Source organism: Salmo salar, chromosome 13 (genome assembly GCF_965601325.2).
Source record: "Salmo salar chromosome 13, fSalSal1, whole genome shotgun sequence".
Lineage (NCBI taxonomy): Eukaryota > Metazoa > Chordata > Actinopteri > Salmoniformes > Salmonidae > Salmo > Salmo salar.
In genome coordinates, this window is record NC_138303.1 from 107706316 (window position 1) to 107722996 (window position 16681).

The following is a 16681-nucleotide window of genomic DNA, read 5'->3' on the forward strand; positions in this document are numbered from 1 at the left end:
TATTTTAGAGAATTTGGCAGTACGTCCAAACTGCCTCACAACTGCAGACCACGTGTAACCACGCCAGCCCAGGACCTTCACATCCGGCTTCTTCACCTGCAGGAGAGACCAGCCATCCGAACAGCTGATTAAACTGAGGAGTATTTCTGTCTGTAATAAAACCCTTTTGTGGGGAAAAACTCATTCTGATTGTCTGAGCCTTGCTCCCAAGTGGGTGGGCCTATGCCCTCCCAGGCCCAACCATGGCTGCGCCCCTGCCCAGTCATGTGAAATCCATAGATTAGGGCCTAATGAATTTATTTCAATTGACAGATTTCCTTATATGAACTGTAACTCTGTAAAATCATTGAAATTGTTGCATGTTGCGATTATATGTCCAGGGTGTAAATGTAAATGTATATATTTGTTCAGTATTCATTCACATAGGTCCTGATTCAGACTTAAGAAATCTATTCCTTTTTTTACTTGTTTTCATTTAAGCACTTCTCAGTAGTTGGTATTCAGACTTACCTTCTGCAGTGGGTCAAATGCGGAAGATACATTTGAGTTGAATACATTTGCTTGGACAACTGACTAGGTATCCCCCTTTCCCTTTCTTTTCCCAGGTGCATAATGATCTTTGCTGGTGTGGCTCCCTCTCGCAATTTGAATAAATGTAATTCAACCACTGAAAACCCTCCCACTTGCTGTCCAACAGATTTTCTGTTGGAGTTTTCATTCAATAAGGTTGAAAAAGCATGAAACATTGCTCAATATTTCCACAACTGTCCTTCACCAGGGGGTATAGTAACGTATGTAACAAATATGGGTTTCATGCTTTAAATATACAAACCAACAACAAAAAAAAACGATTATTTCATCCCTTTATTGAAATGTAAGGACACTGATCAAATAAGACATTTACAGATACAAAACAAAACCAAACAACTTAGAAGGTATTCTGCTCAGTTGCTAGGTAACTATATAGGTCAGAAAAACTTAGAAGGTATTCTGCTCAGTTGCTAGGTAACTATATAGGTCAGGAAAAACATGTAGATGATGAGTCTTTATCTGCATTTTAACAACAGTCCCAGTGTGTTTAAAAAGTAGGTTCCAATTTCTACATGATGTAGTTAGTCAAAGATGCAACGATACGATGGTGATGGTTGTAGTGTACTTCCTGTAGAGAGGACATGGGTATCGGTCAGTTGTGGTGACTATGTGCAGGTAGGTGCAGTCAGTGACACCATGCGGAAACAGATTGAACAGGACAGGCCAGACACTTAAGGTTTCAACTTTCCCAAACTTCACAGGTTTTCATGAAGTTGAGGATTATAAATTGGAGGATTCCTGGGATCAGGAGGGAATGAAAAGGGAGGGAATCATCCAACTGGGAATCTTCCAACCAGGACCTCTGGAAAACCTGGGAATTCTGGGAAAGTTTCCAGAAATGTTTCAACTCTACCAGACACCAACTTCATTTCAATGCTTGCTGTGTTGTTGTTATTAGTGTATATCTAAGATGAGGAAACTGCATCATTCCAAACAAGGCACTTCCCATTATTCAGGTTCAGTCTATGAAATAATAAATAATCAATAATAAATAAACTTCCAGTTAAAATCCTTATTTTTAACATTACTGGTTTTATAGGTAGTCGGTATATCAGCTGATTCCCTTTTGACAAAATATGGCATTACAGTAAGTAGTAGTCATTACAGTAAGTAGTAGTCATTACAGTAAGTAGTAGGCATTACAGTAAGTAGTAGGCATTACAGTAAGTAAGTAGTAGTCATTACAGTAAGTAGTAGTCATTACAGTAAGTAGTAGGCATTACAGTAAGTAAGTAGTAGTCATTACAGTAAGTGAGTAGTAGTCATTACAGTAAGTCAGTAGTAGTCATTACAGTAAGTGAGTAGTAGTCATTACAGTAAGTCAGTAGTAGTCATTACAGTAAGTCAGTAGTAGTCATTACAGTAAGTGAGTAGTAGTCATTACAGTAAGTCAGTAGTAGTCATTACAGTAAGTAGTAGTCATTTAAATGTAAATGACAGATGCGATTGAGGAACTAAACTATTCTATGAGGTAACCTCTTGATCCCCCCCCCCCCCCCCCCCAAAAAGCGTTCTTCAGATAGTAACACAAACATATAAGTCTCCTTCTCTCCTCTTCTTTACTCCACAGTAGTGACACAGAAACAGAGTGAGTGACCACCCTGGTTGGTGGGTAGGTGACATTTGGAATGACAGGCTGTGGGTGGGTGGGCCTGTCCACAGCCGTAGGCGTGGTGCAGTCTGAAGGGATTTTATCATTTCATTTCAACAAAAACACAAAAAATAAACGAGGAACTTAAGGTTCCAGCTCAGCGACAAGTTTGGGGTCAGTCCCATTTACATTCAGGCAATTCAGGAAGTCAATTGAAAAATTCAGTTCCAAATTCCAATCTTCCTGAACGTGTTTCAATGATGAAAATATGGAATTAGAATTGGAATTTCAGTTGACTTTCTGAATTGACTGAATTGAAATGGAATTGAACCCCAATCCTACTCAGCGATGACAATGATAGTACTGTACGTCCCAATGGCTTCTCCTGCAGCCAATCACTCCCAGTATGTATGTTAATATATATAGCTAGCCATCATTAACTAGAGCTCCCCCATCCCTGGGTTTCAGCACCACTCCGGTTGAAAAGTTCAATTACTTATGTTATATAAACAAAAGTATCTATAGTCATTTATCATATAATTAGAGTTAGCTTTTGTAATCATGCAGCAGGACTAACAGGCAAGGGGTTAAACTTAGGTGAAAGGTCAAGGGGCAAAGGTTAGGGGGGCAAAGGTCAAGCTGGTGATGTCATGTGGCAAGGTGCGCTATAGAAGAACTTCCAGTACTGGCCATCAGTCCCACTCTGTCTGTCTTGTCTGTGTGCCTAGCTTGCTGCTGTACAGAATTACATATTTACAGAAGACAGGGGGCGCTGTGCTGTGTGGAACACTAGCACTAACCCCTGCAGGAATAATAGTATTCAAACACACCTATCTGTCAACCCCATACAGGAGACAACCCCAGGATCAAGCCTAGAGGTTATCAAAACATACCAGTACCGTCACATAAGGTGTGGGGAAAGTGAATGGAGGTTTATATAGTACAGTGCAGTAATGAACAAAGAGAGAACACCTTGCCACATTGACTGAAGCACAGACGCTTGCAAGGTATTGGGGGAATGAACAGCCAGTTTTAATGACACTTTACAGAAAAATGCCTGTCTAAGCTTTTTGTATTTTTTTATTGATGCCATATAAGGGGGAGATATAAGTAAAGCAACTAGAAGTTAATAAATATATTTCACTTTAGTTCGTTTTAGTTTTTTCGTTATACTTTTGTGATTTCTTTTTGAATGAAAATGCAGGCTTAAATTTTATAATCATGATTCTTATAGTAATTACTTTATGTTTCCTTAATCATCCCATTCATATCATCATTTTTTTCTCTTTTAACCATTTTTGTTCTTTTTCAGGTTTCGGTTGGTAGTGGTTGGTAGGTAGGTTGGTTGGGTTGTTTGGACATTGTGTTTCACCTTCTGAAGAACATGGGGTTGCGCAGGCAGGCTGCTAGTCACCTGCAACAACCCAGGGGTCCTGCAGAGGTCTCCAGGCTGCTGTCGGTGTCTGAGGCCAGGGTCTGGTCGGTGGACATGGAGGAGATATCGTTGACGGAGGGGGAAGGGAGGCTCTCACCACTGCTGTTCACGGCTGCACCTGTGCTGAGGGAATAAACAGGCAGCCGGGATTACAATGAACTAACAGCCCCGCAGACACTAATACGTAGACACAGTCACAGTCAGCTACAACCATTACTGTGACACATACAACCCAACCCAATAGTACACAAGGAACCATACGTATATACAAATCACAGTGACACACTAGACATGAAAGAGGCATGTTAAGGCTGGGGTCCACTGTCTGCTCTCTCCTCAGAGACAGTAACAGAACAAGTTAAGGCTGGGGTCCACTGTTCTCTCTCTCTCCTCAGAGGAAGTAACAGATACAAGTTAAGGCTGGGGTCCACTGTTCTCTCTCTCCTCAGAGGCAGTAACAGATACAAGTTAAGGCTGGGGTCCACTGTTCTCTCTCTCCTCAGAGACAGTAACAGATACAAGTTAAGGCTGGGGTCCACTGTTCTCTCTCTCCTCAGAGACAGTAACAGAACAAGTTAAGGCTGGGGTCCACTGTTCTCTCTCTCCTCAGAGACAGTAACAGATACAAGTTAAGGCTGGGGTCCACTGTCTGCTATCTCCTCAGAGGAAGTAACAGATACAAGTTAAGGCTGGGGTCCACTGTTCTCTCTCTCCTCAGAGACAGTAACAGTACAAGTTAAGGCTGGGGTCCACTGTTCTCTCTTTCCTCAGAGGAAGTAACAGATACAAGTTAAGGCTGGGGTCCACTGTCTGCTCTCTCCTCAGAGACAGTAACAGAACAAGTTAAGGCTGGGGTCCACTGTTCTCTCTCTCCTCAGAGACAGTAACAGAACAAGTTAAGGCTGGGGTCCACTGTTCTCTCTCTCCTCAGAGACAGTAACAGAACAAGTTAAGGCTGGGGTCCACTGTTCTCTCTTTCCTCAGAGGAAGTAACAGATACAAGTTAAGGCTGGGGTCCACTGTTCTCTCTCTCCTCAGAGACAGTAACAGAACAAGTTAAGGCTGGGGTCCACTGTTCTCTCTTTCCTCAGAGGAAGTAACAGATACAAGTTAAGGCTGGGGTCCACTGTCTGCTCTCTCCTCAGAGACAGTAACAGAACAAGTTAAGGCTGGGGTCCACTGTTCTCTCTTTCCTCAGAGGAAGTAACAGATACAAGTTAAGGCTGGGGTCCACTGTTCTCTCTCTCCTCAGAGACAGTAACAGAACAAGTTAAGGCTGGGGTCCACTGTTCTCTCTTTCCTCAGAGGAAGTAACAGATACAAGTTAAGGCTGGGGTCCACTGTTCTCTCTCTCCTCAGAGACAGTAACAGAACAAGTTAAGGCTGGGGTCCACTGTTCTCTCTTTCCTCAGAGGAAGTAACAGATACAAGTTAAGGCTGGGGTCCACTGTTCTCTCTTTCCTCAGAGACAGTAACAGATACAAGTTAAGGCTGGGGTCCACTGTTCTCTCTTTCCTCAGAGGAAGTAACAGATACAAGTTAAGGCTGGGGTCCACTGTTCTCTCTTTCCTCAGAGGAAGTAACAGATACAAGTTAAGGCTGGGGTCCACTGTTCTCTCTCTCCTCAGAGACAGTAACAGAACAAGTTAAGGCTGGGGTCCACTGTTCTCTCTTTCCTCAGAGACAGTAACAGAACAAGTTAAGGCTGGGGTCCAGTGTTCTCTCTCTCCTCAGAGACAGTAACAGAACAAGTTAAGGCTGGGGTCCACTGTTCTCTCTCTCCTCAGAGACAGTAACAGAACAAGTTAAGGCTGGGGTCCACTGTCTGCTCTCTCCTCAGAGGCAGTAACAGAACAAGTTAAGGCTGGGGTCCACTGTTCTCTCTCTCCTCAGAGACAGTAACAGAACAAGTTAAGGCTGGGGTCCACTGTCTGCTCTCTCCTCAGAGGCAGTAACAGAACAAGTTAAGGCTGGGGTCCACTGTTCTCTCTCTCCTCAGAGACAGTAACAGAACAAGTTAAGGCTGGGGTCCACTGTTCTCTCTTTCCTCAGAGGAAGTAACAGATACAAGTTAAGGCTGGGGTCCACTGTTCTCTCTTTCCTCAGAGACAGTAACAGATACAAGTTAAGGCTGGGGTCCACTGTTCTCTCTTTCCTCAGAGGAAGTAACAGATACAAGTTAAGGCTGGGGTCCACTGTTCTCTCTTTCCTCAGAGGAAGTAACAGATACAAGTTAAGGCTGGGGTCCACTGTTCTCTCTCTCCTCAGAGACAGTAACAGAACAAGTTAAGGCTGGGGTCCACTGTTCTCTCTTTCCTCAGAGACAGTAACAGAACAAGTTAAGGCTGGGGTCCACTGTTCTCTCTCTCCTCAGAGACAGTAACAGAACAAGTTAAGGCTGGGGTCCACTGTTCTCTCTCTCCTCAGAGACAGTAACAGAACAAGTTAAGGCTGGGGTCCACTGTCTGCTCTCTCCTCAGAGGCAGTAACAGAACAAGTTAAGGCTGGGGTCCACTGTTCTCTCTCTCCTCAGAGACAGTAACAGAACAAGTTAAGGCTGGGGTCCACTGTCTGCTCTCTCCTCAGAGGCAGTAACAGAACAAGTTAACCTGTTGGGTCTAGGGGGCAGCATTTGCACGTCTGGATAAAAAAAATGTACCCGATTTAATCTGGTTACTAATCCTACCCAGTAACTAGAATATGCATATACTTATTATATATGGATAGAAAACACTCTAAAGTTTCTAAAACTGTTTGAATGGTGTCTGTGAGTATAACAGAACTCATTTGGCAGGCAAAACCCTGAGACATTTTCTGACAGGAAGTGGATACCTGATGTGTTGTATTGACTTTAAACCTATCCCATTGAAAAACACAGGGGCTTAGGAATATTTTGGCACTTCCTATTGCTTCCACTAGATGTCACCAGCCTTTACAAAGTGTTTTGAGTCTTCTGGAGGGAGATCTGACCGAACAAGAGCCATGGAACGATGATGTCCCATTAGACACCTGGCGCGCGTGTTCATGTTGGGTACCCTCGTTCCAATACGTTATAAAAGAGTATGCATTCGTCCACCTTGAATATTATTCATGTTCTGGTTAAAAAAGGCCCTAATGATTTATGCTATACAACGTTTGACATGTTTGAACGAACGGAAATATATTTTTTCCCCTCGTTCATGACGAGAAGTCCGGCTGGCTTACATCATGTGCTAACGAGACGGAGATTTTTGGACATAAATGATGAGCTTTTTTGAACAAAACTACATTCGTTATGGACCTGTGATACCTGGAAGTGACATCTGATGAAGAGAATCAAAGGTAATGGATTATTTACATAGTATTTTCGATTTTAGATCTCCCCAACATGACGTCTAGTCTGTATCGCAACGCGTATTTTTCTGGGCGCAGTGCTCAGATTATTGCAAAGTGTGATTTCCCAGTAAGGTTATTTTTAAATCTGGCAAGTTGATTGAGTTCAAGAGATGTAAATCTATAATTCTTTAAATGACAATATAATATTTTACCAATGTTTTCTAATTTTAATTATTTAATTTGTGACGCTGACTTGACTGCCGGTTATTGGAGGGAAACGATTTCCTCAACATCAATGCCATAGTAAAACGCTGTTTTTGGATATAAATATGAACTTGATAGAACTAAAAATGCATGCATTGTCTAACATAATGTCCTAGGAGTGTCATCTGATGGAGATTGTAAAAGGTTAGTGCATCATTTTAGCTGGTTTTATGGTTTTGGTGACCCTGTCTTTGACTTGACAAAACATTACACACAACTCTTGTAAATGTACTGTCCTAACATACTCTAAATGTATGCTTTCGCCGTTAAAACCTTTTTGAAATCGTAAAACGTGGTTAGATTAAGGAGATGTTTATCTTTCAAATGGTGTAAAATAGTTGTATTTTTGAAAAAATTGAATTTTGACATTTATTTGGATTCAAATTTGCCGCTCTTGAAATGCACCTGCTGTTGATGGAGTGCACCACGGGTGGCACGCTAGCGTCCCACCTAGCCCCAAGAGGTTAAGGCTGGGGTCCACTGTTCTCTCTCTCCTCAGAGACAGTAACAGAACAAGTTAAGGCTGGGGTCCACTGTCCTCTCTCTCCTCAGAGGCAGTAACAGAACAAGTTAAGGCTGGGGTCCACTGTCCTCTCTCTCCTCAGAGGCAGTAACAGAACAAGTTAAGGCTGGGGTCCACTGTCTGCTCTCTCCTCAGAGGCAGTAACAGAACAAGTTAAGGCTGGGGTCCACTGTCCTCTCTCTCCTCAGAGGCAGTAACAGAACAAGTTAAGGCTGGGGTCCACTGTCTGCTCTCTCCTCAGAGGCAGTAACAGAACAAGTTAAGGCTGGGGTCCACTGTCCTCTCTCTCCTCAGAGACAGTAACAGAACAAGTTAAGGCCGGGGTCCACTGTCCTCTCTCTCCTCAGAGGCAGTAACAGAACAAGTTAAGGCTGGGGTCCACTGTCCTCTCTCTCCTCAGAGGCAGTAACAGAACAAGTTAAGGCTGGGGTCCACTGTCTGCTCTCTCCTCAGAGGCAGTAACAGAACAAGTTAAGGCTGGGGTCCACTGTCCTCTCTCTCCTCAGAGGCAGTAACAGAACAAGTTAAGGCTGGGGTCCACTGTCTGCTCTCTCCTCAGAGACAGTAACAGAACAAGTTAAGGCTGGGGTCCACTGTTCTCTCTCTCCTCAGAGACAGTAACAGAACAAGTTAAGGCTGGGGTCCACTGTCTGCTCTCTCCTCAGAGACAGTAACAGAACAAGTTAAGGCTGGGGTCCACTGTTCTCTCTCTCCTCAGAGGAAGTAACAGATACAAGTTAAGGCTGGGGTCCACTGTCTGCTCTCTCCTCCGAGGAAGTAACAGATACAAGTTAAGGCTGGGGTCCACTGTTCTCTCTCTCCTCAGAGACAGTAGCAGATACAAGTTAAGGCTGGGGTCCACTGTTCTCTCTCTCCTCAGAGACAGTAACAGAACAAGTTAAGGCTGGGGTTCACTGTCTGCTCTCTCCTCAGAGACAGTAACAGATACAAGTTAAGGCTGGGGTCCACTGTCTGCTCTCTCCTCAGAGACAGTAACAGAACAAGTTAAGGCTGGGGTCCACTGTTCTCTCTCTCCTCAGAGACAGTAACAGAACAAGTTAAGGCTGGGGTCCACTGTTCTCTCTCTCCTCAGAGACAGTAACAGAACAAGTTAAGGCTGGGGTCCACTGTTCTCTCTCTCCTCAGAGACAGTAACAGAACAAGTTAAGGCTGGGGTCCACTGTTCTCTCTCTCCTCAGAGACAGTAACAGTACAAGTTAAGGCTGGGGTCCACTGTTCTCTCTCTCCTCAGAGACAGTAACAGATACAAGTTAAGGCTGGGGTCCACTGTTCTCTCTCTCCTCAGAGACAGTAACAGAACAAGTTAAGGCTGGGGTCCACTGTTCTCTCTCTCCTCAGAGGAAGTAACAGATACAAGTTAAGGCTGGGGTCCACTGTCTGCTCTCTCCTCAGAGACAGTAACAGATACAAGTTAAGGCTGGGGTCCACTGTCTGCTCTCTCCTCAGAGGCAGTAACAGATACAAGTTAAGGCTGGGGTCCACTGTTCTCTCTCTCCTCAGAGACAGTAACAGAACAAGTTAAGGCTGGGGTCCACTGTTCTCTCTCTCCTCAGAGACAGTAACAGATACAAGTTAAGGCTGGGGTCCACTGTTCTCTCTCTCCTCAGAGACAGTAACAGAACAAGTTAAGGCTGGGGTTCACTGTCTGCTCTCTCCTCAGAGACAGTAACAGATACAAGTTAAGGCTGGGGTCCACTGTCTGCTCTCTCCTCAGAGACAGTAACAGAACAAGTTAAGGCTGGGGTCCACTGTTCTCTCTCTCCTCAGAGACAGTAACAGATACAAGTTAAGGCTGGGGTCCACTGTTCTCTCTCTCCTCAGAGACAGTAACAGAACAAGTTAAGGCTGGGGTTCACTGTCTGCTCTCTCCTCAGAGACAGTAACAGAACAAGTTAAGGCTGGGGTTCACTGTCTGCTCTCTCCTCAGAGACAGTAACAGAACAAGTTAAGGCTGGGGTCCACTGTTCTCTCTCTCCTCAGAGACAGTAACAGAACAAGTTAAGGCTGGGGTCCACTGTTCTCTCTCTCCTCAGAGACAGTAACAGAACAAGTTAAGGCTGGGGTCCACTGTTCTCTCTCTCCTCAGAGACAGTAACAGAACAAGTTAAGGCTGGGGTCCACTGTCTGCTCTCTCCTCAGAGACAGTAACAGAACAAGTTAAGGCTGGGGTCCACTGTTCTCTCTCTCTTCAGAGGAAGTAACAGATACAAGTTAAGGCTGGGGTCCACTGTCTGCTCTCTCCTCCGAGGAAGTAACAGATACAAGTTAAGGCTGGGGTCCACTGTCTGCTCTCTCCTCAGAGACAGTAACATAACAAGTTAAGGCTGGGGTCCACTGTCTGCTCTCTCCTCAGAGGACAGTAACAGATACAAGTTAAGGCTGGGGTCCACTGTCTGCTCTCTCCTCAGAGACAGTACATAACAAGTTAAGGCTGGGGTCCACTGTCTGCTCTCTCCTCAGAGGAAGTAACAGATACAAGTTAAGGCTGGGGTCCACTGTCTGTTCTCTCTCCTCAGAGACAGTAACAGATACAAGTTAAGGCTGGGGTCCACTGTTCTCTCTCTCCTCAGAGACAGTAACAGAACAAGTTAAGGCTGGGGTCCACTGTTCTCTCTCTCCTCAGAGACAGTAACAGAACAAGTTAAGGCTGGGGTTCACTGTCTGCTCTCTCCTCAGAGACAGTAACAGAACAAGTTAAGGCTGGGGTCCACTGTTCTCTCTCTCCTCAGAGGCAGTAACAGAACAAGTTAAGGCTGGGGTCCACTGTCTGCTCTCTCCTCAGAGACAGTAACAGAACAAGTTAAGGCTGGGGTCCACTGTTCTCTCTCTCCTCAGAGACAGTAGCAGAACAAGTTAAGGCTGGGGTCCACTGTCTGCTCTCTCCTCAGAGACAGTAACAGAACAAGTTAAGGCTGGGGTCCACTGTTCTCTCTCTCTCTCCTCAGAGGAAGTAACAGATACAAGTTAAGGCTGGGGTCCACTGTCTGCTCTCTCCTCAGAGACAGTAACAGATACAAGTTAAGGCTGGGGTCCACTGTCTGCTCTCTCCTCAGAGGCAGTAACAGATACAAGTTAAGGCTGGGGTCCACTGTTCTCTCTCTCCTCAGAGACAGTAACAGATACAAGTTAAGGCTGGGGTCCACTGTTCTCTCTCTCCTCAGAGACAGTAACAGAACAAGTTAAGGCTGGGGTTCACTGTCTGCTCTCTCCTCAGAGACAGTAACAGATACAAGTTAAGGCTGGGGTCCACTGTCTGCTCTCTCCTCAGAGACAGTAACAGAACAAGTTAAGGCTGGGGTCCACTGTTCTCTCTCTCCTCAGAGACAGTAACAGAACAAGTTAAGGCTGGGGTCCACTGTTCTCTCTCTCCTCAGAGACAGTAACAGAACAAGTTAAGGCTGGGGTCCACTGTCTGCTCTCTCCTCAGAGGAAGTAACAGATACAAGTTAAGGCTGGGGTCCACTGTTCTCTCTCTCCTCAGAGACAGTAGCAGATACAAGTTAAGGCTGGGGTCCACTGTCTGCTCTCTCCTCAGAGACAGTAACAGAACAAGTTAAGGCCTCTCTCCTCAGAGACAGTAACAGAACAAGTTAAGGCTGGGGTCCACTGTTCTCTCTCTCCTCAGAGACAGTAACAGAACAAGTTAAGGCTGGGGTCCACTGTTCTCTCTCTCCTCAGAGACAGTAACAGAACAACTTAAGGCTGGGGTCCACTGTTCTCTCTCTCCTCAGAGACACTAATACTAAGATTCTATTTAAAGGTCCCTAAAAGACATATTCATATTCTGTGTGTTCAGTAGTAGCATGTCAAAGTAAAAGAGATGACATGTTTAATAAAAAGGGCAGAGGATGATAATCAGCTCTAAACTGGTCCGGTTTCTTATTATAATATGCAGAAGATGTCGTCCTTCATCTTTCCTTCAGAGGATTCGACAGGGCTATTTCATTTCATTTCACAGCAAATGGCTCCATCTATCATTTTTCTCTTCCCTTTTCTGTCTTTCTTTGGCTTTTAGATTCAAATAAATCTGAATGAGTTGGTTCTGTTTTCCGAGATGGATTCTAGGCTATACCAGAACCGGATATGGTAGACTAAAAGCATTTGCAGGAAACAAATAGATGAGGGAACATCTAGTTAAAGAGTAGAATAGAAAACTGAAGAGAACATTATTTAAGCAGGTAGGAATACAAAAAGTGTTCTCTTATTATCAAATACCTCCCATTGAGAATAGTTTTATCTAGTGCTCGCTCGACTTGGGCAGAAGCTCACCGGAGCCAAGTACCGGAACCTCAAATGTTCTACTGCTTGAGCTCCTGTTCCTCTTATAGAATATTAGCTCAATACTATTGTGGAGCTTCTGAACCTGAATATAAAACAGTACCGGCACCTATTTCAGTCCACTGGTTTTATCTAGACTTATACACTACATGGCTAAATTAGTGGATTCAGCTAGTTCAGCCACACCCGTTGCTGACAGTTGAATGGCCGTTGTTGGCAGTAGAATGGCCTTACTAAAAAGCTCAGTTACTTTCAACGTGACGCCGTCATAGGATGCCACCTTTCCAACAAGACAGTTCATCAAATTTCTGCCCTGCTAGACCTGCCCCGGTCAACTGTAAGTGCTGTTATTGTGAAGTGCAAACGTCTAGGGCCAACAACGGCTCAGCCGCAAAGTGGTAGGTCACACAAGCTCACAGAACTGGATCGCCGAGTGCTGGCAGTCCGTCGGACGAATCTGGGTTTGGCGGATGCCAGGAGAACGCTACCTGCCCGAATGCATAGTGCCAACTGTAAAGTTTGGTGGATGAGGAATAATGGTGTGGGGCTGTTTTTCATGGTTCGGGCTAGGTTCCTTAGTTCCAGTGAAGGGAAATCTTAACGCTACAGAATTCAATGACATTCTAGATGATCTGTGCCTTTCCTGTTTCAGCATGACAACACCGCTGTGCACAAAAAGAGATCCATACAGAAACGGTTTGTCAAGATCGATGTGGAAGAACTTGACTGGCCTGAACAGATCTCTGACCTCAACCCCATCAAAAACCTTTGGAATTAATTGGAACGCCGACTGCAAGCCAGGCCTAATCGGCCAACATCAGTATTTGTATTTGTATATATTATGGATCCCCATATATTGCTGGATCCCCACTCTTCCTGGGGTCCAGCAAAATTAAAAACATTATAATACATTCACAGATTTCACAACACACTGTGTGCCCTCAGGCCCCTACTCCACCACTACCACATATCTACAGTACTAAATCCATGTGTATGTATAGTGCGTATGTTATCGGGGTGTGTGTGTGTGTGTGTGTGTGTGTGTGTGTGTGTGTGTGTGTGTGTGTGTGTGTGTGTGTGTGTGTGTGTATGCATGTGTCTGTGCCAATGTTTGTGTTGCTTCACAGTCCCCGCTGTTCCATAAGGTTTTTTTTTTATCCATTTTTTTAAATCAAATTTTACTGCTTGCGTCAGTGCCTGACCTGACTAATGCTCTTGTGGCTGAATGGAAGCAAGTCCTTGCAGCAATGTTCCAACATCTAGTGGAAAGCCTTCCCAGAAGAGTGGAGGCTGTTATAGCAGCAAAGGGGGGACCAACTCCATATTAATGCCCATGATTTTAGAGTGAGATGTTCGATGAGCAGGTATCCACATACATTCTGCCATGTGTATCACTGCCTCATAATCCACAGTCACTAAGTCTGTAGTGACACATAACGCATGTCCTTTACACGTATACCTTTCATCTACTGGAGAGGAAACAATCCCTCTCGATTCAGAGCATACCAAATGGTGAGGTGATTTGTACAAAAGACATCCACTGTGCAGGCGGACCATAAATCTCCTGTTTATCAGGCGGGTGGTTAAAAAAAGGACAGTGGGAGACATTTCAGCTGACCACCAATAAAACGAGAAGGCTAAATCACAATTTATGGCTGAAACATGGATTGTATCCAACCCCACAGTGGCAGGTTTACTCAGAGACGGAGCAGTAGGAGAAGGGGTCCGGTGCCCACACAGTGGCTTCTACATCAATGTAAGCTAACTTTATTCTTCAAGGAAAAAATAAACTTCTAAAACCATTCTAAGATTTGAGAATCCTGTGTCAAACATGACACATCATCTTTGCAAAATATCAAAGCAATTCTGGATATCTATAAAAAATATATATATATTTTTGGGAGGGAGAAATTCTGAAATAATCTAAGACTACCTAAATGCTTTATTCTACATATATCCTCCCATATAGAAATGCTGCCAAAGAACAGTAACCAACACATAAAACACATTGTATTTGCATTCATCCACAACCAGTATAGTAGATTGTTCACTGTGCTAGCCAAGCGGTCCTCTATTTCCCCTGATTCTACCTGGGTCTGTGTAGAATGACAGGTGGTCGTCTATCACTAAACCCTAAAGTTGGTTCTGCCTCCTGGCTGGCTATGTGATCTATAAAAGCCCTGAGCCAAGTACTGCTGAATGGCAGTGCTCCAGAGCCTGGTACTGCTAATGCTGAGAAATACTGCCGTCTGGGACTCTTCAGCACTGCGTCTGTTCTATGCTCGCCTCAGCACTAGGGCTACCCATCTGCTTAATTGCAGGGAGAGAGAGGGATGGAGAGAGGGAAGGAGAGCGAGGTAGAGGGATAAGGGAGGGAGGGAGAGAGAGAGAGGGAGGGAAAGAGAGAAAGAGTGGGACATAGAGACAGACGGAGGGGGGAGGGAGACAGTGACAGTATCGCACTGCGGATTAAACAACTTCCAGGCCACTATCCCCTTAACAGAGCCCTAACAAGGATGTCTGTAGACACTGCGCAATCCCCAAATACAACTTCCATAGTGAGACTTTGTACAGTATAAAATGCTCTCTGCCAAAAACAGCTGAGGAGAATGACTGAGGCAAGTTGTTTTCCTCTCAGCAGCACTAGACTGGACTAACGCCATCACGACTCCACACTGCCCTCAAGTGGCCATTCAAGGGAATTTACACTACACTTTTTACAGAACATATTTATAGGGTTGAAAATATTTATCACACATCTTAGGACATCTTAGAAGGCAAGCTCAGAACGAGAGGAATTCTACTGTTTCTCTGGAAGAGCAAGGACCAAAGACCCCAGCTTTAATTCATGATATGTTACAGTACAGATGTGAAAGTACACTCTAATAAATATACACTGAGTGTACAAAACATTAAGAACATCTGCTCTTTCCATGACAGACTGACCAGGTGAAAGCTATGATCCCTTATTGATGTCACTTGTTAAATCCACTTCAATCAATGTAGATGAGAAGGAGGAGACAGGTTAAAGAAGGATTTTTAAGTCTTGAGACATGGATTGTGTATGTGTGCCATTCAGAGGGTGAATGGGCAAGACAAAAGATTTAAGTGCCTTTGAACAAGGTATGGTAGTAGGTGCCAGACACACCGGTTTGTGTCAAGAACTGCAACGCTGCTGGGTTTTTCAACAGTTTTCCATGCGTATCAAGAATGGTCCACCACCCCAAGGACATCCAGCTAACTTGACAAAACTGTGGGAAGCATTGGAGTCAACATGGGCCAGCATCTCTGTGGAACACTTTGGACACCTTGTAGAGTCCATTCCCCGATGTATTGAGGCTGTTCTGAGGGGAAAATGTGTTTGTGTGGGGGGGTGACACCCAATAATAGAAAGGTGTTCGTAATATTTTGGACACTCAGTGTATATATATATATATATATATATATGGCCTATATTACCTTTTCCATAGAGTAGGTGGACAGCAACCTTTTTAATCAATGCACATGAATCACTTAGTCCATACAGATATTACTTTTCAATTGCCTAACTGCGTACATTAATACCATTCAAATACAGATTTATCATTGTACATACACAAAACACGTATGGTTGGTCAAAAAAGACCAAATCTACAGTTTAAAATCGGTACTTTTACATACAGATGTAATTACTCATGTACAAATTCTACACTACATGTCTCGGAAAAACAAGATGAGAGACAAAGACGAATGGTGGCCAATGTACGGATGAATTTCTCTGTTACAAAGAAATGTCCAGTGAGTGATTATATTGATAATTCAACTTACAGAGGGGACTAGGTTATGCACTGAGAGTACCTGAGGTAGAGGGCTGTCCCTTCACCACCCCGTTCTTCGTCCTCTCCTCAAAGTTCATCACCTCTTTGTAGATTAGTTCTGGAAAGTGAGATCGAGAGAGAGAGATATAGAGAGAGAGCGAGCGAGCGAGAGAGCGAGGGAGGGAGGAAAAGTTGTGGAGAAAAAAATCTTTCAAATAGCAGCAGAGAAATCAATTCTCCTCTGCTCAACTAGTCCATTCCAGGAGTCGAATTACCATGGCAACACACAAAATGGAAAAGTTATTATACAAACTCAAATAGAAAATGAATGAGTAGACTGTATTGTAGGCCAGCTTCTGACCCTGCGTTTACACAGGCAGCCCAATTCTGATATGATTTTCACTAATTGGTCTTTTGACCAATCAGATCAGCTCTGAAAAAAAACTGATGTGTAACGATCTGATGTGATTGGTCAAAAGACCAATTAGTGGAAAAAAAGATTAGAATTGGGCTGCCTGTGTAAACGCAGCCAATATACACCTCAGATAGAGGCCTCCTTAGCAATATAATTACAACATATCTACAGTTGAAGTCGGAAGTTTACATACACCTCAGCCAAATACATTTAAACTCAGTTTTTCACAATTCCTGACATTTAATCCTACTGTAGTAAAAAATCCCTGTCTTAGGTCAGTTAGGATCACCACTTTATTTTAAGAATGTGAAATGTCAGAATAATAATAGAGAGAATGATTTATTTTAGCTTTCATTTATTTCATCACATTCCCAGTGGGTCAGAAGTTTACATACACTCAATTAGTATTTGGTAGCATTGCCTTTAAATTGTTTAACTTGGGTCAAATGTT

General features: G+C 43.9%; 1 protein-coding gene across 9 annotated transcripts in view; it reads right to left on the reverse strand.

Moving 5' to 3' along the window:
* Window positions 1-846: 846 nt before the first annotated feature.
* Window positions 847-16681, reverse strand: part of mapk10 (mitogen-activated protein kinase 10) — a 119039-nt gene continuing 103204 nt past the window's right edge. For 6 of the 9 annotated variants that reach the window (XM_014138910.3, XM_014138907.3, XM_014138909.3 and 3 more), the window contains 2 exons: window positions 15856-15933; window positions 847-3735 (listed from right to left, as the gene is read on the reverse strand). In XM_014138910.3, the coding sequence (XP_013994385.1) occupies window positions 3593-3735; window positions 15856-15933 (221 nt within the window). In that variant the 3' untranslated portion in view covers window positions 847-3592. Of the gene's footprint in view, window positions 3741-15825; window positions 15934-16681 lie in introns of all 9 variants that reach the window. The other 3 variants (XM_045692622.2, XM_014138913.3, XM_014138914.3) reach the window with 3 other exon arrangements.